This window comes from Natrix helvetica (assembly GCF_964273705.1).
Source record: "Natrix helvetica genome assembly, chromosome: 1".
In the NCBI taxonomy this organism is placed as follows: Eukaryota; Metazoa; Chordata; class Lepidosauria; order Squamata; family Natricidae; genus Natrix; species Natrix helvetica.
In genome coordinates this window covers 365386372-365407953 of record NC_138548.1, presented here as the reverse complement: position 1 = coordinate 365407953, position 21582 = coordinate 365386372, and the positions used below count along the sequence as shown (strand labels likewise).

The 21582-nt window shown below is 45.6% G+C and overlaps 1 protein-coding gene across 4 annotated transcripts; it reads left to right on the top strand.

The window, feature by feature from the left end:
• Positions 1–2198: 2198 nt before the first annotated feature.
• On the top strand, positions 2199–14617 carry LOC309383123 (uncharacterized protein). 4 transcript variants are annotated; one of them, XR_014173770.1, is made up of 5 exons: positions 2202–2820; positions 8047–8129; positions 9690–9816; positions 10427–13297; positions 13724–14617. XR_014173770.1 is itself a non-coding variant. In XM_081935308.1 (4 exons), exons 2-4 carry the CDS (start codon positions 8055–8057, stop codon positions 11659–11661), a joined length of 1437 nt encoding a protein of 478 aa, XP_081791434.1. In that variant the 5' UTR covers positions 2201–2607; positions 8047–8054; the 3' UTR covers positions 11662–14617. The 4 variants fall into 4 exon arrangements, 3 of the variants coding, with proteins under 3 accessions (XP_081791435.1, XP_081791434.1, XP_081791433.1); XM_081935308.1 differs by having other exon boundaries at positions 2201–2607; positions 10427–14617; XM_081935307.1 differs by having other exon boundaries at positions 10427–14617.
• The last annotated feature ends 6965 nt before the right edge of the window (positions 14618–21582 follow it).

Here is a 21582-nt window from a genome sequence, read left to right as displayed (position 1 = left end):
ATTCTGGATCTGGTTCAGAGCTGGAGTTATACCAAGTCCTTGACAATTTAATGTGTTTCTAATAAATGGATTTGAAAAGAAAGATGGATGCCATGGACTTTAATTTTCAGGACACATTACTTGGAGGCTTGACAAAATGGTTTTATTGATCTAACATTTTTTTAAAAGATCTTAAATTTCTTGATTTAAGTTATTCATTGGTCAGTTTCTCTGATTAATCATTACCGTATTTTCTATTTCTCAAGATTTTCAAATGCCCCCTTACTGGGTCCTTCATTTATGATATCAGGTTCATCAGAAAGATCAATCATAGTTGACATATCAGGTTGCTATGGTTTTGGAAAAAAAATACTAGCATGATTGTGACTTTGTACTTTTTATTGATACATTTTTTAAAAAACAGGTTTCCTGATTATTAACAACCTTTCTCATTTTGAAAGGTTAATAAATTATTGGAAACAGTTGTGCTTTTAAATGATTCCCTAATTTATACACATTGAACAAAAAAGCTAAATGAAGAAACTAGATGAATATGTAAGAGAACTTAGCGGGGGGAGGGGGAGCGGAATAAAATGTTAGAAAATGCTAGAAGGGGTGGTGGAATGAGTTCAGATCTGACTCAGTTTCACGTTGCACAGTGATACATTGAAAACCATGGAATGAGAAAAGCATTAGCAAGGTAGATTTATCTATGAAAGAAGCAAAGAAGAGACATAGCCTATAAAATCGAGGAACATGCTTCATTATAAAATCTTGGCATTTTTATTAGAATTTTCTTAATTACTTAATTTTACAGCTTTGGAATCCATACAGCATTGATAATGCTTTGGCCAACTTTTGTCTGGTTGGACTAGAAGACCTTGAAGGTCCCTTCCAACTCTGCTATTTATATTATTATATTGAGGGGTGAGGAGTGGAATACACAGAAAGTGCTAGAAAATGGCAGAATGAGCTGAGATCAAACTCTGTATCAAAGGATTCCCACTGCAGATGATGAGTGTATAGAAATCCATGGAATGTGAGGAGAGTAGCAAGGCAGTTTGACCTATAAGTGAAGCAAGAAATGAGAGAAATCAGTGCCTCTAAAATGTAGGAAGATTCATTAAGTTTCTTATGTCACATTTTTTCAGGATTCTCCTAATGATGTAAATTTCACACCTGTGGAGATAATCCATGCAGCACTGAAAGTCCTTTGGCCAACTTTACCTTCTTCCTTTACCCCAGAGGACTCAAAGGGGAGCCTCTTTTTCTACAACTGGGAAGGTGTTCTTGGGCCTTTAAGGATTTGCCCTTTGAGGCTGGGGAGGTCCAGGCGGCATCTACATTTATCTTCCCAGTTAATATCATTCAAAACAACGTATGAATTGAATAGGTCAACTGAATATATTCCTTATTGTCCAGCCAGAGATTCCACTCTTTCCCTTGGAAAACGAAGCCCTGAAAGAAACACCCTCCTTATTCTGAAGGGTCTTTGGGGCTGGGTGGAGGCCGAAGGGCTTGGAGAGGATCCGGGGTTGGGGTTGACACTGCAGGGGCGGAGGGAGAAGAAGGGGTCAGGGGACCCAATTCAGTTTCTGACGCAGAGAAAGGAGAAGTCGAATCCCTCACAAAGGAACCCTCCATGTTGGCGCTTCCCTCAGAGCCGCCTCTCTCTCTCTCTCTCCGCTCTTCCCGCCAGAATAGGCTCCTCCCACCCCTCCCCTTTTCCCGCTTCTCCGTCTGGGAATCGCACTGGGAGGGGCGTGGCCAAGAAGAAAGGGGAGGACTCACGCAAGCTCCCACCTGGCTTGACTCTCGCGTGGAGTGGGCGTGGCTGGCTGTCACAGTCCCCTCCTCCCCTCCTCCCTGCGCCAGCATCCTTGGTCCCTCCCAGTCCCCCGTGGGTGCCCCTTCCCCCCTTCGCTTTCAGGGCTCCCGGCCAACGTCCCCACCAGCAGCAGCCATAGGCGGCGTCCACGGGGGCTTCCCATGAGAGAGGGGAGAAGAGGCATCGGGAGGGGGCGGGGCTGGACAGGGAGATTTGTCAGGGGGCTTCCAAGGAATCCGTTGCGCCAATGGGAAGTCTCCCTTCCGCTGAGTCATCTGTCTCCGGGCAGATTTCTACCTGCGGAGAATGGAGCAGAAACAGAAAGGGGGAGCTGCGTGACTCTCCTCCTTCTGCTTCGCGGGGAGCCGGTTTCCCTGAACTATTGTGTGTGAGTGAGTGACGGAGAAAAAGAGAGGATCCCCAAAGGACGGAAGCGGCATGCCCTCCGCCTGACTTTCTCCAAGTCGCCTTTTGCACCAGGACCCGGGAAAGGCGCACGATCTCCGCCTGGCTTCCCCCGGATGCCGCTTGCACAGCTCGCTCTCCAGGGCAGGTGCAACTCCGGCCAGAGGCTGCCCTGCCAAAGCCTCCAAAGCTGCCCCCGCGGCCGCCGTTTCACCCCAGGTGCCAGCAGGGGGCGCACTCTTGGCTGACCACGGCCGAGGTCACTGCGCGTGCTCCACTCCGTCTGCGTGGTTGGGTAGTTTCGGCTGCGAGTCGCTCCCTGGGAATCTGGTGGGGGCGGGCAAGAACGGATCCGCCACTCAGATCTTCTTCTGGAGCGGGAAGGAGATTCTGAGGTTTGGAGGGAGCGGGAATCCCGCCCCATAACTGCTCTTGGCTGTGCATGGGGGAGGTCCAAGGGTGAGGCAATGGGGAGGAGAGAAGGAAGCCAAAAGGAATCCCCTGCTCGCATCTTCCGATCCCTGGAAGACTGGAAGGATCTTTGGAGAGCCAACGGAGACCAGTTGCCCGGCCGTGCCAGTGTCTGGAGGGTCAGGATACCTCACTAGGTAAGGGAAGACTGTTCCACTGGATTGGAGATTTCCTAGCAAGATTCCAGTTATCCTTAATTCTCTGCGTCTTCTCGGGTCTTAGTCGTTGGACATAGTAGAAGGTGACCCCATAAGAAAGAGAGAACTCCCTCTTCAAGCTAGAAGACGTAAGGCACACAAAGGAATTCCCTCCCTTCAGAGCAAGCCTAGGGTTTGCCTTCCACGGAAGAAAGACTCCTGTAGGGGCCACCTTGAGTTGCATTCTGGCTCCTCCTCCATCATGATTTCTCTTTGTTCTTTGGCCTTCCTTAAGAGATAATTTGGACTAAATTCCTACACAGATCCCTGCTGGTCCATTTCCAACACCACCTGCTCTTTCAGGCATGTTTCCTCGGTTGCTAGAACATCACTAATTTCTCTGGTTTCAAACTGCAGAGAGTGGGGGGTGGGGAGAGAGAATTTACAGGGATTGAGCAAATGCTTCGGATGCCAAGGGTATAAACTTCCATGTGTTGTTCCAAAAGGTTAGGAGAACAATCTATTTATTTATTTACTGTGCTTCTAGACCGCCCCCTCTCCCAAGAGGGACTCGGGGCGGTGTACAGTCCATGCAAGGAATATATCACAATATAATAAATAGAAAAGTTAAATATGTAGATTTAAATATGGAGGAGGTTAAAATAGAGTTAAAAAGAACTGTACAATTAGCCAGTATATATAAATATAATTTTAAAACCCCTAAAAAACACACAAATTAAATTAAAAACAATACCCCTAAAATAACCAGTGAATAATACGTCTACCAGGAGGTAACAGTTGTAATTATGCCAGGCCCGCTAATCGGAACAGGTGAGTCTTCAATTTTTGCCGGAAGGAGCGGAAGTCAGTGGTGGTTCTGATGTCGGGGGGGAGGTCATTCCAGAGGGTTGGGCCCATCACAGAGAAGGCCCTACTCCTTGGTGTCGCCCGCTGGCATTGCCTAGTGGACGGCACCAGGAGAAGCCCCTCCCTGTGTGAGCGAATTGGCCGCAGGGATGTATGTGGGAGGATGCGATCCCGCAAGTAACTAGGTCCTGTGCCATGGAGCGCTTTAAAGATGGTAATCAGGACCTTGAAACGCACCCGAAAAACCACAGGTAGCCAGTGCAGCTCGCGCAGGAGAGGTGTTACGTGGGAGTACCTAGTACTCCCTATCACAGCCCGCGCGGCTGCGTTCTGAACTAACTGCAGTCTCCGGGCGCGTCCCAAGGGCAGCCCCATGTAGAGAGCGTTGCAGTAGTCCAGGCGGGATGTCACCAGCGCATGAGTGACCGTGCGCAGGGCATCCCGGTCCAGTAGGGGGCGCAATTGGCGCACCAGGCGAACCTGGTGGAACGCCCCCCTTGCCACGGCTGCCACATGGTCATCCATTGACAGCCGGGCATCAAGGAGGACGCCCAAATTGCGCGCCCGTTCCACAGGGGGCAATTGTTCGCCCCCTATGGCCAGCGATGGAATCAGCTGGCTGAACCGAGGTGCCGGTAGCCACAGCCACTCAGTCTTGGAGGGGTTGAGTTTGAGTCTTGTCCCCCATCCAGACCCCGACGGCTTCCAAACACCGGGACATCACTTCAACAGCCTCGTTGGGGTGGTTTGGGGTTGAAATGTACAGCTGAGTATCATCAGCGTACAGATGGTACTCAACCCCAAAACCACGGATTATCTCACCCAGCGGCTTCACATATGCGTTGAACAGGAGAGGCGAGAGGACCGACCCCTGTGGCACCCCACAAGTGAGTGGCCTCAGGGTCGACCTCTGCCCCCCTGTCAACACACATTGCTTCCGGTCGGAGAGGTAGGAGCCGAACCACCGCAAAACGGTACCTCCGACTCCCATCCCCTCCAACCGGCGCAATAGGATACCATGGTCGATGGTATCAAAAGCCGTCGAGAGGTCTAATAGGACCAGGATAGAGGAACAACCTCTATCTCTGGCCCTCCAGAGATCATCGACCAACGCGACCAAGGCTGTCTCCGTGCTGTGCCCGGGTCGGAAGCCGGACTGGCGTGGGTCTAGATAATCGGATTCGTCAAGGTGTCGTGGAAACTGCTGCGCCACCACATTCTCGACAACCTTCGCTAGAAAGGGAAGGTTGGAAACTGGACGATAATTAGCTAGCTCCGTTGGGTCGAGTGAAGGCCTCTTAAGTAAGGGCCTCACCACCGCCTCCTTCAAGGCAGTTGGTAAGGATCCCTCACCCAATGAGGCATTCACCAGGCCCAGAAGCCAGCCTCGAGTCACCTCCCAAGATGCCAGTACCAACCAGGAGGGACACGGGTCCATTAAACATGTGGTGGGTCGCAGCTGTCCACGCAACCTGTCCAAATCCTCGGGGGCAACAGAATCAAACTCCTCCCAGAATGGTCTCACAAGACTCACTGTTGACGGCCCGTCCGGTACACTGAAGGGGGCCCATCCGCTCCGGATCTGAGCGACTTTGTCCTGCAGATATTCCCCAAACTCCTCTGCTCTGCCCTGCAAAGGGGCTTCCCGCGTCCTCTGTGATAAGAGGGAGCGGGTTACCCAAAACAGGGCGGCAGGGCGGTTATCGGCGGACGCAATAAGAGCGGCACAATATCTACGTTTGGCCGCTCTCAATGCCACAAGGTAGGTCCGTAAATAGGCTCTTACCTGTATTCGATCAGATTCAGAGCGTGAGGACCTCCACCTGCTCTCTAGACGTCTCCTGTGGCGCTTCATCACCCTCAACTCCTCGGTATACCAAGGAGCTCGGGTGGGTCGCTGCCGCAGGAGAGGTCGCAAAGGCGCAACCCGGTCTAAGGCCCCAGCCGCCGCCCTATTCCAGGCGGCCGCTAGGTCCTCCGACCGAGCGCGGGTCAGGGCTACAGGTAATGGCCCAAGCTCCGTCTGGAACCTATCCGGCTCCATCAGGCGCTTGGGGCGGTACCAGCTTGGACAGTCTGGTCCCGCCTCCTCGCGGTGGGGGGTAGCGCCAGGGAAGTCCAGCCGGAGACATGAGTGATCTGACCATGACAGGGGAGTAACAACTAAATCCCCTATTCCCAGATCACTCGTCCACTGCTCAGATACGAAAACAAGGTCCAGTGTGTGGCCACCTTCGTGTGTGGGGCCCTGAATTAATTGGGTCAGGTCCATGGCTGTCATGGAAGCCATGAACTCCCGAGCCACCTCAGATGCTGCTCCCGTTGACGGCAGGTTGAAATCCCCCATAACCAAAAGCTTGGGGATCTCAACCGCCGTCTCCGTGATCAGCTCGAGGAGCTCGGGCAGGGCCGCTGATGTATAGCGAGGAGCCAAGTATACAATCAGCAAACCCCACTGCCTCCCTGGGCCCCATTTCACACCAAGGGACTCACACCCGGGTATCTGAGGGACAGTGAACTCCCTCGGCTCTAGACCTTCCCATACAACTACCGCCACCCCACCACCCTTACCCAGGGCCCGAGGCTGATGGAATGCACGGAAACCCGGTGGGCACATTTCCACGAGGGGTAAACCACCCTCGTGGCCCAACCAGGTCTCCGTTATCCCTGCAAGGTCCAGCTCCCCCTCAGAGATCAACTCATTAATGAGGGGGGCCTTGTTGGTCACGGACCTTGCATTGCAAAGCATCAGCCGCAGGCCCTGGCTCTGTAGTTCCTGGCCACCTAGGTTGCGGGGGTTGGTACAAACGACCGGGCGTAGCCAGCAGCCACGGTCTCCCAACCGACCTTGTGATCTTCTCTTGTCCTCGCATCCCCCCCTCCCCGCGACCGTTGTAATCAAACAACCCTCTGTTGGAATAACTTGTTCCTTCTCCCCCCCTACCCCGCTCACTTCCCTCCTGGACTCACCTGTTCGTCTGGCACTGGCTCCTCTCCCGGTCTGGTTAACCCACCCCCCCTCCCTGGAACCCCTTAATAACAATAAAAAACATTTTGATAAAAAGCCCCTCAGCCTCCGTTTCTTCCACCTCTCGGGGTTCACAAACCCGTCATCAAGGCAGGCCCTTGAGAGAGCCAAGGGCCATACCTGCGAGAGAGGGGCCTCCCGCAGGCGGAGCAGGTCTAACCTCGAATAGATAATTAAAAGCCCAGTGGGATCAGGATGCTGATGAAAAAAGTTGATAGACGATGAGTTGGGGTGTTAGTAGGGGGAAGGAGATGTTAATGTACTTGGATGAAAAAAGGGGGGGAGGGGAATGATCGAATATCCCTTAGTTGTGTAAAATGGCAGAGATGACCAGAAGGTGGGAGACTATTCAAGATGGTTCCAGAGGCTCCCACCCGGCGCTCCAAGATTCTCCAAGGTTCAGGGTAAAGTTTGGGGTAGAGTTCTCCAAAATTCACCAAACTTCACAAAGGTTCACAAAGACTCGTAATAGGCATTTGGCGCCCCCCTGCTGGCGTCGACAGGGCCGGGGGGGGGGGGGGCATGGGAGCAGCCAGGATATGATGGAAAAACGACAGGAGTCCCTGGCAGTGGCGACCTTTCTTTCCCCTCGCACGCCGCCATAACCGTCTCCATTAGCCTCTCCCGGCTGACTCCCAGCCTCTTAGCCTTGTCTTGTTCTCCTCCCCGGTATCTTGTTCTTCTTACCGGTGTCTTTTCGCCGCCAGCATCAGCGCAATCCTCACACCTCACACCCATCAGTCTTGTTCTACTGTTCTCCTCCCCGGTGCCTTGTTCTTCTTGTCAGTGTCTTTTCGCCGCCAGCGCTAGCGCCAGCGCAATCCTCGCACCACGTCGCGCTGCGCTGCGCACCGCTGCGCGCTGCTATTGCCGCCATTGCTGCCCAGCCTTCTCCTCGCTTACAGCCTTCCTTCCTTTCCTCTTGTCCCTCCGCACTCCAAACTCCCCCGACCACCCTGGCGGCCCGAAACGAGCTCAAAACAAGCCAGGGTGGACGAGCTATCAAACTCTCGGGCCTCCGATGACATGAGGCCCGGCGGCAGTCCCTTATCCCGTCGGGAGCTCCATGGCGTTCTCCGGAGCTCAGGAGGCGACCGCCATCACCGGAAGCTCCTCCTCCTCCTGAGCTTAGTTCTTCAGCATGTGGTGGGGTTTGGTCTTCTCATTTAATTCATAGCTCCCATGATGGAGCCCATGAAAGGCAGTGTGTTGAAGAGACAAAAATGGAGGTTTCCTGGGCAGGTCAGGAAGAAATCTTAAGCTGTGCCTTCAGGATAGAAAAGATGAAGTTGAAGCCTTTCCTGTTTCCATTCTGTCTCTCTCATTTCCAGTGGACAAAATGGAGTCACCGTTGTTCACTGAATCTTCTCCTCCTATTGGTGGAGCTGAAAGAGCTGCTGGATTCCTGACTCAGGTAAGAAAGAAGAGGTTAGCCGCTTATATGGGGGAGCAGTAGGAGGCCTCTAGTTTCCTTTGGGGACTGTACGTATGATTACTGCTATTCCTGAGCAAAGTACAACAAGGAAATTTAAATTTATGATCAGTCAAACTAGGCCCATCTCTCAACTAAGTTTTGAAGATGAATGGAATACCTTAGTGGTTATGTCAGAGTGCGCAAACTGTGACTATGTGAGACAAGCCAGGAGTAGATACAACAAACAGGTTTGTATTTAAATAGTGGTTTTATCTACAAAGAATATATACATATATGTTCTTTAGTGCGACCTCAAACAGACAACAATCAGCAATTTAAAGCACAGAAGCACACACGGGAAAAGAGATATGCCCCAACAGGTCTCTTCTTATTACAGGCTCTTAAAATGGTATCAGCCCAAAAACCTTGCTGACTCATTCCCAGCATTACATCATGGTAGCACTAGGTCAGCTCTTAAATCTTTACCCTGACCGGTTATATAATTCTGGTTTCAAAAAATGCCACATGGCACTTCATGTTGCCTATCCCAAGTAAAGCAGACAGGAGACATGAATGGCTAGGCTAAATATACTTTATTGTAAGCATAATCTTGTTTTCCTATCATTGGTGAAAGCGATAAAAACAGGAGACACAGAAATGTTAATAAAACGAAGGAGATCATCATAGATTTTAGAAACAGTCGGCCTGGTCATACTCCATTCCATATGAAGGATGCAGCAGTAGACATGGTGAACAGTATTAAGTGTTGGAAATGCAGATGTCAAAGAATCTGAAATGGTCTCCACACATCATCCTTAGTGAAGCGTACAAGGCAGCGTCTCCATTTCCTTCGTTGGATGAGGAGTATTTCTACCAGGAGTACCAGATTCTGTAACAGCTTTGTTCCTAAGGCTGGTAAATTTCCAAGATCTGTTTCTCTCGCCATGTATACATCCAAACTAAACTGGGTTGTTTCTCCGTGTCATATATGTGAGTATATGCATAATTTTGTATTTAATTATTAGAGGTGGTGACCCTTTAAGGACAGTACGCAACAAAATTTCATTTTAATATATACCAAATAGCGTACATTCAAAGTGACAATAAAGTTATATTCTCTTTCTCTCTCTTGATAAATTGCTTTCTGTATCATCAGCATTTTGATGGCTGGAAGTGCCTTCCTAGTATTTTCATGAAAGCTCACCCTTCAAAGAACCACAAAGACCATTTGGTTACTATGTTACACAGAAATCCTACAGAACCTCCTGCAAATATCTTGAAATGTTGGGGCCACTGGTAGATGGTGTGTCTAAGGCACACTATGCCACTTGATCAAGGCAGGTGCTGACATTGAAGGTCGGCAGAGTCAGTCAAAGTAGTGATAAAATGTCATAATTGGCTGTCAGGCATAGGCTGTGAAGGTTGCCCTTTTTATCATACTACGTTGAGTCCGACTAGGGAAACGCCCAGTCAAGCATTTTAACTTTGTGCTCTTAGGCTTTGCAGATTAAAGGAGGTCTTGCAAATTCTATCTGCTCACATGGATTCTTCCTTGTTTAGAGTCCTGTGTCCTTTGGGGAGGTGGCCATCCATTTCAACAATGAAGAATGGTTGCTGCTTGATCCCAACCAGAAAGCCCTGCATGAAGAAGTCATGTTGGAAATGTCTAGGATCATGGCTTCTTTAGGTAAGGGTTCCTCTGGAGGAAAATTTAAGTCAGAGCAAGGTGTCACTAGATACTTTATTTACAACTTAGATCTGTACGTAAGTTGTTAAAAATGATTCCATACTCTTCTTTTTTCCTCTTACATTAATTCCAGTCCCCTTTCATGGTCTTCCAAGTTGCAGTTTCATTTAAAAGAAATAGATCAGTATGGTGACCAGCAAGGGTTGACATTCAGTCTCGTAATCATCTTTGACCCACCCCTGGGTCATTACTGCAGAGTTATTGGGAAGATGATCAGGGATAGGATGTTTTTGCCTGTTGTAGTTGTCCTACTCAGCAACAAATTTTGTCTTGGTTTGTGTTGCAATGACATATGTTCTCTTACTAAATGCAAGTTGGGTGCCTCATAGTTGAGACAAGTTGGGTGCCAGATCCTCTTGTCAAGACTTGTTTTTGCTTTAACCTTTTAATGAGGGTTAGATGAACAGCCATGCTAGTCTTTTAAGTTAGTAACTAATATTCGTGCTGTCATTTCCCTCATTGCAGATGCCCAGTAATAGAAAAATCTCTGCATAGGAATACCAAAGTGGAGGTTGTAGATTATTCTAATTTATTTCTCTTCCCCCGCAAGCATCTGATGCGCAGAAGAAGGGAAACGACCAAGAGGCAAATTTGGTGCCACTGCAAATAATCAAAACTGAAATTCCTGAGGAGACATCTACAAGTAATCGGGGAAGGAGAAAACGTGAAAAGAATCACAATCGGAGAGAAAAATCTATTTTTGAATGTGTGGAAATGGATCGTTTCCTGACCCAACATGATTCCAAAGAAAGTACGGAGAAATGTCGAAGTAGAAAAAGATTCAAAGCAAGCCCTAATGTTAGTAACCACTACAAAAGTGCAAAAAGTTCCAGCAGTAATAATGTTACTTCACATAAAATGATCGAGGCACGGGAGAAGCCCTACAATGGTGTGGACTATGGAAAAAGGGTGGGGTGGAAAGGTAATTTAACTTCTCATAAAAAGATCCACACCAGAGAAAAGCTCTATAAGTGCCTGGAGTGTGGAAAAAGCTTCAGGTATAAAGAGTATCTGAAATCCCACAAAAGGATCCATAAAGGGAGAAAACCTTATAAATGTGTGGATGGTGGAAAAGGGTTCAGTGTGAAGAGTTCCCTTGCTTGCCATAAAAGGATGCATGCTGGGAAAAAACCCTATAAATGTATGGAGTGTGGCAAGAGCTTTGGGAGAAAGAGTACTCTTAATTCTCATAAACGGATCCACACAGGAGAAAAACCCTATGAATGCATGGAGTGTGGAAAGAGCTTCAGTGTAAAGAGTGTTCTTATTGCTCATAAAAGGATCCACACAGGAGAAAAACCCTATAAATGCCTAGATTGTGGAAGGGGCTTCAGCCAAAGCAGTGGCCTTGCTTCCCATAAATTGGTCCATACAGGAGAGAAACCCTATACATGCATGGAGTGTGGAAAGAGCTTCAGTCTAAAGAGTTCTCTTACTTCTCATAAACGGGTCCACACAGGAGAAAAACCCTATAAATGCCTAGACTGTGGGAAGGGTTTCAGCCAAAGCTGTGGCCTTGCTTCCCATAAACGAGTCCACACAGGAGAAAAACCCTATAAATGCATGGAGTGTGGAAAGAGCTACAGAACCAGCAGTTACCTGAACTTCCATAAACGGTTTCACACAGGAGAGAAACCCTATAAATGCATGGAGTGTGGAAAGTGCTTCAGTGTAAGGAGTGCTCTTACTTCTCATAAACGGATCCACACAGGAGAAAAACCCTATAAATGCCTAGACTGTGGGAAGTGTTTCAGCCAAATCTATGGCCTTGCTTCCCATAAATGAGTCCACACAGGAGAAAAACCCTATAAATGCATGGAGTGTGGAAAGAGCTACAGAAACAGCAGTTACCTGAACTTCCATAAACGGTTTCACACAGGAGAAAAACCCTATAAATGTGTAGACTGTGGAAAAACCTTCAATACAAGCAGTTATTTTACTAAACATAAATTGATCCATGTGGGAGAGAAACCCTTTAAATGCATAGAATGTGGGAAGAGCTTTAGTCAAAGTGGTGGCCTTGCTTCCCATCAAAGCATTCATACAGGCGAGAAACCCTATAAGTGTACAGAGTGTGGAAAGAGCTACAGAAGTACAAATCAACTGACATACCACAAAAGGGTCCATTCAGGTGAAAAACCTTATAAATGCACGGAGTGTGGAAAACCCTTCAGGACAAGCAGTGCCCTTGCTTCTCATAAACGGATCCACACAGGAGAGAAACCCTATACATGCATGGAGTGTGGAAAGAGCTTCAGTTTAAAGAGTTCTCTTACTTCTCATAAAAGGGTCCACACAGGAGAAAAACCCTATAAATGCCTAGACTGTGGGAAGGGTTTCAGCCAAAGCTGTGGCCTTGCTTCCCATAAACGAGTCCACACAGGAGAAAAACCCTATAAATGCATGGAGTGTGGAAAGAGCTACAGAAACAGCAGTTACCTGAACTTACATAAACGGTTTCACACAGGAGAGAAACCCTATAAATGCATGGAGTGTGGAAAGAGCTTCAGTGTAAAGGGTTCTCTTACTTCTCATAAACGGATCCACACAGGAGAAAAACCCTATAAATGCCTAGACTGTGGGAAGGGTTTCTGCCAAAGTAATCAACTTAGTTTCCATAACAGGATGCATACAGGGGAAAAACCTTATAAGTGCACAGTCTGTGGAAAGACCTTCGCTGCCAGTGGCTATCTGATTTACCATAAAAGAACCCACACAGGAGAGAAGCCTTATAAATGCTTGGAATGTGGAAAGAGCTTCAGTGATAACCGTTCCCTTACTTCCCATAGCAGGATCCATACAGGGGAGAAATCAAGTATGCCATGAATTTGGGAAGAGTTTGAGTACAAGCCAGTCCCTTACTTACCACATTAATACCACACAGGGAAGAAATTGCACCACGGCAATTAAGTCACCTGTTCCCATAAGAGGATCCACACAGGAGGGAAATAGAAATGTACGGCATGAGGAAGGTGTTTTTGTGAAACAGAGTGCGTCTCAAGAAAGAATCCACAGAGGACAGAAAAAATATCCCGTGGAAATCAATTTATTTACCATATTAATACTCTCCTAACCTAGCTGAAAGGGACTTTAAAAATGTGTCGACCCTTAAGATTACATATATGGAACCATATTTTATTGTAGCCTTTGTACTCTTTTCTATTAGCATTTAGGTTTGTAGTAAATGAATTTAAAAATACAATCATGTTCTCCGAAGTGCCTTGATGAGAATATGGAAGAAGCACCGGCCCGATTGGGATTATAAAATACCGCTTTGGTTGGATCTTGCAGACACCATGGGTATTACGAATACTAAGTCACTCGGGGGTTGTTTATACAAAGACGTGCTTATTGCTGATGGGGACGAATGGAAGTTAAAAACTTTGGAACAACTGTTGGAAGAAGGAATTACTTTAAATTGGTTACATTATATACAGTTACAGAAGAGATGGGAAGAAGATCGCAGGGTCGGTTTTATGGATAAAGAAGTGGAACTGATCAAGCAGATAAAAGAGACTGGCCCAAAACAGGTCAAAAGAATATATAATGTACTGTTAGAAAGAGATTCAGAAAGTGAACTGGTTAAGGATTGTATGATTAAATGGGCTCAGAATTTTGGTGAAGCGGTTATGTTGGACGCGTGGGAAAAAATATGGGTTCAGAATGTTGTGGAAAATCAAGGCCTCAAAGACCAGCTCTTTCCAATGCAAGAAAGTTTATTGCGCAGGTTCAAACACCAAAATTGGGAACAATAGTCTGAACCCCGAATGGTTCACTTCAGCAACCTTTTATACCCATCTTGACGTACACAATTACGTTAACATACATGTTCCAAATATGGTAAAAGGATGGGTGGAAAATTACAGAAAAGATAAGAATAAAAAGCCCTTAGTGGGCGGTTTATAAAGTGTAGACATCTGCAAGAAAATAGAGGAACCGTCCCCTGTCCTTGACCGATAAACAGGATACACCCCTCATGGTCTGTCTGTGCTTAGAGATAAAAATACCAATGTCTTGTATCAGCAATCCAAACCTGCAACAGATTGCACATTTCTCCGTGACCAGAGTTTGTACTTTTGAATATAATGAACCAAAGTTGTAGGCCTAGCTTTTCTCCTACCTCATTAATGTTAAATTTACACAGTCACAGAATTTAAGGGAGAACTTTTATAAAATGTTTTACAGATGGTATTTAGATCCTAAAAAATTATCATGCATGTACCCAAATGTTCAACCAAAATGTTGGAGATGCGGGTGCCTAGATGCTACCTTTTTTCATGTATGGTGGACTTGCAACAAGGTTAAAGCTTTTTGGATAAAAATATGGTGGGTTATGCAAAATGTATTTAAGAAAAGAATACAATTTACTCCGCAAATGTTTTTACTGGGTATAACTAAGGACTTTAAGAAAGGGGAAACAAAACTGGTTTTGTACATGGTTACAGCAGCTAGGTTGTTGATTGCTCAACACTGGAAAAAAGATTTTTTACCGACAATCGATCAATGGATTCAGAAAGTGGCGGGGTTCGCCGAAATGGCAAAAATTTCAGCTTTCCTAAAAGCTCAGAAGCAGGAGAATTATACACAGGAATGGGTAAAATGGATTGATTACATACAGAATAAATACCAGACTAGGAAGTACTATGTAGCCTTTAGGTAAGAATGTTTAGACTGATAAATGATTAGAGTATGATTAGAGTAAATAACACAGGGGATGCTTGGAATTGTTAGAGTGGTGTATAGCGGAGGTCAGGGGGGTGGGTTCGAGTGGGAGGTGGGGGAGGGTTAGGGTGGAGGGTGGGGTAATATATATGCATAATTAACCTAGAAGATGCGATTAATGAGATATTGTTACTTTAAGAGAAATTTATATCATGATTTATATATGTTCAATTAACTTAGAAGATGGGATTAATGGGCTATTGCTACTCTAAGAGAAACTTATATTATGATTGTTGGGAGCTGAGGGGGTACAATATTTGAATGAGAAATTAACCTTAAGACGTGGGGAGGGGAGGGGGTACAGTATTTGGCACAATATTTGAATGAGAATTTTTTTTTAAGTTGGGGGGAGGGCAGGGGGTATAATATTTGTATGTGATTTACATTATATGGTCGGGGGGTAAAAAGGGGGTAAAATGTGTTTGTATAAAACTTTTTCAATTAAAAAAAATATGTCGACCCTGAAGATTTCATATATGGAACCATATTTTATTGTAGCCTTTGTACTCTTTTCTATTAGCATTTAGGTTTGTAGTAAATGAATTTAAAAATACTTTCAGACTCGCCACTTTCTAACTGTTGAAAGGCAGGGGGGGTGTAAAGATAAGGGGGGAATGTCATTTTTAGGTGGCATTTCCCGTGGGAAGAGAAGAGGCCTGCAGCTGGCTGGAGGTGGAGTTTGGAGTCACCAGGCTGTTGGACTGACAAGTGATTGAAGATTGTGAGTTGGGGGGGGGGGAGTTTCAAATTTTTGCTTTTATAGGATGTAATTCTGGATCTGGTTCAGAGCTGGAGTTATACCAAGTCCTTGACAATTTAATGTGTTCCTAATAAATGGATTTGAAAAGAAAGATGGATGCCATGGACTTTATTTTTCAGGACACATTACTTGGAGGCTTGACAAAATGGTTTTATTGATCTAACATTTTTTAAAAGATCTTAAATTTCTTGATTTAAGTTATTCATTGGTCAGTTTCTCTGATTAATCATTACCCTATTTTCTATTTCTCAAGATTTTCAAATGCCCCCTTACTGGGTCCTTCATTTGTGATATCAGATTCATCAGAAAGTGTGGGAACAAGGTCACCATGGTATGTGTGCAGATCAGTTTTCCTGATTGGAACACATATATGGAATTTGGAACTGGAATAAATTGAGTAGTAAATGCGGGTTGAGATGGATGCCCACTGGGAGGGCCCAAATTAGAAAGCTGTGTTTGCAATGACAATAGCAATGCTTAGATCTTAACAGGAACTTTCAAACTGAGGAAGTTACTAGCAGCATAGGAAACACGTGGTGAAAGCGTTTAAGCAGGTATAGCTAAAAATAACCATATTAGGAGAAATGCTTCATGTAACCAATAATATATTATTTCCTTATACGCTCTTAATAAAAGGGGGTTACAGATTACGCTCTGTGCCACTCGTGTATCAAGAAACCTTGTCTGTTGTCTTCATTATGAGCAGCCCATTATTTGCGGGGAGGCAAAACCCGCAACTGGTGACCCCGACGTGATTCATCAGAATCAGTCTCGGACTGTCTGTACCTACTCGCCTGGAAGAGGCTGGCCTTTCGACCTGTCTGAAACACGACCGGTTTCTCGTAAGTATAGATGGAAGATTCTCTCATGGGCAAGTTTGTACATTTGCAAGAGTTGGGAGAATCAACCGAATCCTCCACTAAAATTGCCTCAAATGGAGGGAAATCTCTCCCTCGTTTGACAAAAAAGGAGTTAATTGGCCTTCTGTCTTAAATTTGGAAACAGTGTCCAAAAAATTTCAACTTGGACAAAATTGGGGGAGTATTTTCATGAGGCTCCCAGGGCCCCAGTCCAAATTTTGACTACGTGGCCCGTGGTCATGGAATGATTCATTATAAAGTTGATAATCAGGTGCCTGCAGAAGCAATACCTCCCCTGTACGATTCTGCAATGGCTTGCGCTCCTAGTAACTGCTTTATTACTAGACAGGAAACCTCAAGAAAAGCGTTAGTAAAAATCCAAGGAGGGGCATGTCTGTAACATCTCGCCCTCTCTTTCATCAGGGATCAAAACCCTAATACAAAATGATTTATGTGTCTCTATTTTTTCTCCCTGTCTTCCCAGAAAAGGGAGCCTGTCGTTTTAACAACAAACTTTTTTCCTTTCCTCTCACCTCCCTCTTTTTCTCTGGTGAGAAGGCAGGAGGGGGGGGGCTGTGTTCTTTTCACCATTTTTTTTCTTTTCTCTCCCTGCCGAACAAGCCTGCGAGAGAAAGGCGGGGTAAAGGGTGATATTTGATGCCTGCAATTGCAGTTTTTAATGCAACTTTGATTTTTGGAAATTTTTGATATTCTCATAACCAATTAAATTTCAGAGTATTGACTCAAATTACCTTATTTAGATTGTTTGTTTTATTTTTGAAGCTGTTTTTTTTACTCTTTTATGTTTTTATGTTTGCGTGCACTTTGCATACTTAACAATTGGCACTAGAAAGACAAATTGATAATGAGGAACTTTCTTTGAAATTGGCTTATGAAAATGGTAATAGGGATTGTCAAAAGGTTCTTCAACCTATAGCAAATCGTCCCAGGGTTACTTTAGCTGATTTCCTTCAGGCTTGTAGCATCGTGGGTACAACTGACCACAAGTTGGGGGCTCTTGCTGCTGCGTTGCAACAAAATGGCGCGTTTCCTGCTTCTTCTTCCTCTGCTTCTTCTTCATCTGCTTCTTCCCGCCCTACCGGAAATTGTTTTAATTGTGGGAAACCTGGTCATTTCAAGGCTCAGTGCCGCGCCCTTGGGGGCGGTGCAAACAGGAACAATCTACAAAGAGGCTCCAAACCAAAAACTGTACCTTTCCTCTGGAACTCTATGCATCTTTGCTAGCATTTCAACAATTTTCTGATCAGCCTTTTAATCTCATTTTGGATAGTCTGTATGTCTCTCAAATTATTTCTTCCATCTATGAAGCTTATCTCTCTCCTTCTATTGAACCTACCTTGCTGTCCTTTTTCTTTCCCTACAAACTTTTATTTCAAAAAGACAACACTCCTTTCATGTTTCTCACGTCAGAAGCCATCAGCCTTTTCAAAGACATTTATGAAACAATTTGATTTCTCTTCAACAGAAGCGGCTGCAATCATTCAACAATGCCCACATGCAGTCATCAAGCACATTCAGTGCCTATGGAAGTAAATCCTAGGGGCACTGAATCCTGACAGATCTGGCAAATGGATGTCACCAAATATGCTTCATTTGCCCCGTGGAAATATCTACATGTTTCCATTGACACTTATCAACCACTGCATTCGTACCTTTGCAATGTTGGGACGCCCAATTGAACTGACTCACAAACATGCCCTGAATAAATCAAAAGAGGAAAAATGCCTCGGCCTCCCAGCCCTGCAAAACAAACTCAATCCTTGTTTATTTACTTTGAATCAATTGAATTTTTCAATTTCTAATTCGACCGCTTATCAGAGGCATTTTCAACAAAAAACAAGTTTGCCTCTTCATCTGGTATATTTACACCAATTACCAGACAAAACATGGTTAGGACCGATTACTTTAATTACTTGAGGGTGGGGCTAGGCTGCTGTGTTTACATCTACAGGGTCCAGCCAAAGATGTCGTGCCACCAACCCCTGACTCCTATCCCAGAGATGGTAACGGCGACTCTACACCAACCCGATCCTGTCATGCCAGTCATCCAGTGAAATGGGGAGATGTGAAGAATTTAACCACCAAAGCACACCCGAGAATTAGTGTGCTGCAATTTTTGTGTTTAATTGATAATAACTGTATTTTGAGCTGTCATATCACCCAGACATTCGCTTGAACAACACATGAAACAAGACTTATAGATACAGCTTGCATACATCACACAAACTGATGCCTTTTGTTTGTCTGAAGTGTATATATGGGAAATTTGCTTTCTACATGTTTAATTCCAAAACCACATCTCACGTTGGCCTAGGGTCAGGTTTATGCCTTGTATAGACAACTGCAGGGATATCCCTCTCCTGATAATAGCTCCTTTTCTAGCTTTTGTAAGAAGATGACTTTACGAACCATCACACTATGAACAAAACTTATTCAGTGACACTTTTTATCTCATTTCCTGCGGAATTGTGCATCAAACGGAATAATTCTGCCACAAGGAAGCTCTCGAGCATTACAGACACTGCACAAAAATCCTTCCACTGCCTGGCACCTGCCCTGAGGAACCATGGTCTCCAACAATCCTGTGCAAACATGGAAGGGGATGGACCTCTCTGATGCCTTTAGTGGATGGTGGTAAAAATTGCCTGGTTTGCAAACTGTAGTTGTGCTTATTGGAATGATTGCTTTAGGCTGCATAATATTACCCTGTGTTTTGCCAATTTTTGTTTGGACTATCTCCAATAATTTGTCATTATTGGCTGAAAAAAGGGTAACAGCACGAGTTTATGCGTTGCTACACACTCGTAGCTCCTATGAACCCCTGCCTCAGGAAGATGAGGTGTCTGCAAAAGTTCCCCTCACCTTAAACAGTGAGGATGAGAACAAGGACACCACTGAACAAGCCTCTGGCAGCATCCCCTCGCTCATTGCACCCTTCGCATTAACCAACTGAGAAGGGGACGAAGAAGAGTGTCTTTAAAAAACAAAAACAGAGGAGATGTGGGAACAAGGTCACCATGGTATTTGTGCAGATCAGTTTTCCTGATTGGAACACATATATGGAATTTGGGACTGGAATAAATTGAGTAGTAAATGCGGGTTGAGATGGATGCCCGCTGGGAGGGCCCAAATTAGAAAGCTGTGTTTGCAATGACAATAGCAATGCTTAGATCTTAACAGGAACTTTCAAACTGAGGAAGTTACTAGCAGCATAGGAAACACGTGGTGAAAGCGTTTAAGCAGGTATAGCTAAAAATAACCATATTAGGAGAAATGCTTCATGTAACCAATAATATATTATTTCCTTATACGCTCTTAATAAAAGGGGGTTACAGATTACGCTCTGTGCCACTCGTGTATCAAGAAACCTTGTCTGTTGTCTTCATTATGAGCAGCCCATTATTTGCGGGGCGCAAAACCCGCAAGAAAGATCAATCATAGTTGACATATCAGGTTGCTATGGTTTTGGAGAAAACAGTTACTAGCATGATTGTGACTTTGTACTTTTTATCGATATATTTTTTTAAAAACAGATTTCCTGATTATTAACAACCTTTCTCATTTTGAAAGGTTAATAAATTATTGGAAACAGTTGTGCTTTTAAATGATGCCCTAATTTATACACATTGAACAAAAAAGCTAAATGAAGAAACTAGATGAATATGTAAGAGAACTTATCGTGGGGAGGGGGAGCGGAATAAAATGTTAGAAAATGCTAGAGGGGCTGGTGGAATGAGTTCAGATCTGACTCAGTTTCACGTTGCACAGTGATACATTGAAAACCATGGAATGAGAAAAGCATTAGCAAGGTAGATTTATCTATGAAAGAAGCAAAGAAGAGACATAGCCTATAAAATCGGGGAACATGCCTCATTATAAAATCTTGGCATTTTTATTAGAATTTTCTTAATTACTTAATTTTACAGCTTTGGAATCCATACAGCATTGATAATGCTTTGGCCAACTTTTGTCTGGTTGGACTAGAAGACCTCGAAGGTCCCTTCCAACTCTGCTATTTATATTATTATATTGAGGGGTGAGGAGTGGAATACACAGAAAGTGCTAGAAAATGGCAGAATGAGCTGAGATCAAACTCTGTATCAAAGGATTCCCACTGCAGATGATGAGTGTATAGAAATCCATGGAATGTGAGGAGAGTAGCAAGGCAGTTTGACCTATAAGTGAAGCAAGAAATGAGAGAAATCAGTGCCTCTAAAATGTAGGAAGATTCATTAAGTTTCTTATGTCACATTTTTTCGAGATTTTCCTAATGATGTAAATTTCACACCTGTGGAGATAATCCATGCAGCACTGAAAGTCCTTTGGCCAACTTTACCTTCTTCCTTTACCCCAGAGGACTCAAAGGGGAGCCTCTTTTTCTACAACTGGGAAGGTGTTTTTTGGCCTTTAAGGATTTGCCCTTTGAGGCTGGGGAGGTCCAGGCGGCATCTACATTCATCTTCCCAGTTAATATCATTGAAAACAACGTATGAATTGAATAGGTGAATTGAATATATTCCTTATTGTCCAGCCAGAGATTCCACTCTTTCCCTTGGAAAACGAAGCCCTGAAAGAAACACCCTCCTTATTCTGAAGGGTCTTTGGGGCTGGGTGGAGGCCGAAGGGCTTGGAGAGGATCCGGGGTTGGGGTTGACACTGCAGGGGCGGAGGGAGAAGAAGGGGTCAGGGGACCCAATTCAGTTTCTGACGCAGAGAAAGGAGAAGTCGAATCCCTCACAAAGGAACCCTCGATGTTGGCGCTTCCCTCAGAGCCGTCTCTCTCTCTCTCTCTCTCTCTCTCTCTCTCTCCGCTCTTCCCGCCAGAATAGGCTCCTCCCACACCTCTCGCCCCCCCTTTTCCCGCTTCTCCGTCTGGGAATCGCACTGGGAGGGGCGTGGCCAAGGAGAAAGGGGAGGGCTCACGCAAGCTCCCACCTGGCTCGCCTGTAGTGGGTGTGGCTGGGTGTCACAGTCCCCTCCTCCCCTCCTCCCTGCGCCAGCATCCTTGGTCCCTCCCAGTCCCCCGTGGGTGCCCCTTCCCCCCTTCGCTTTCAGGGCTCCCGGCCAACGTCCCCATCCGCAGCAGCCATAGGCGGCGTCCACGGGGGCTTCCCATGAGAGAGGGGAGAGGAGGCATCGGGAGGGGCCTGACAGGGAGATTTCGCAGGGGGCCTCCAAGGAATCCGTTGCGCCAATGGGAATTCTCCCTTCCGCTGAGTCATCTGTCTCCGGGCAAATTTCTCCCTGCGGAGAATGGAGCCGAAACAGAAAGGGGGAGTTGTGTGACTCTCCTCCTTCTGCTTCGCGGGGAGTCGGTTTCCCTGAACTATTGTGTGTGAGTGA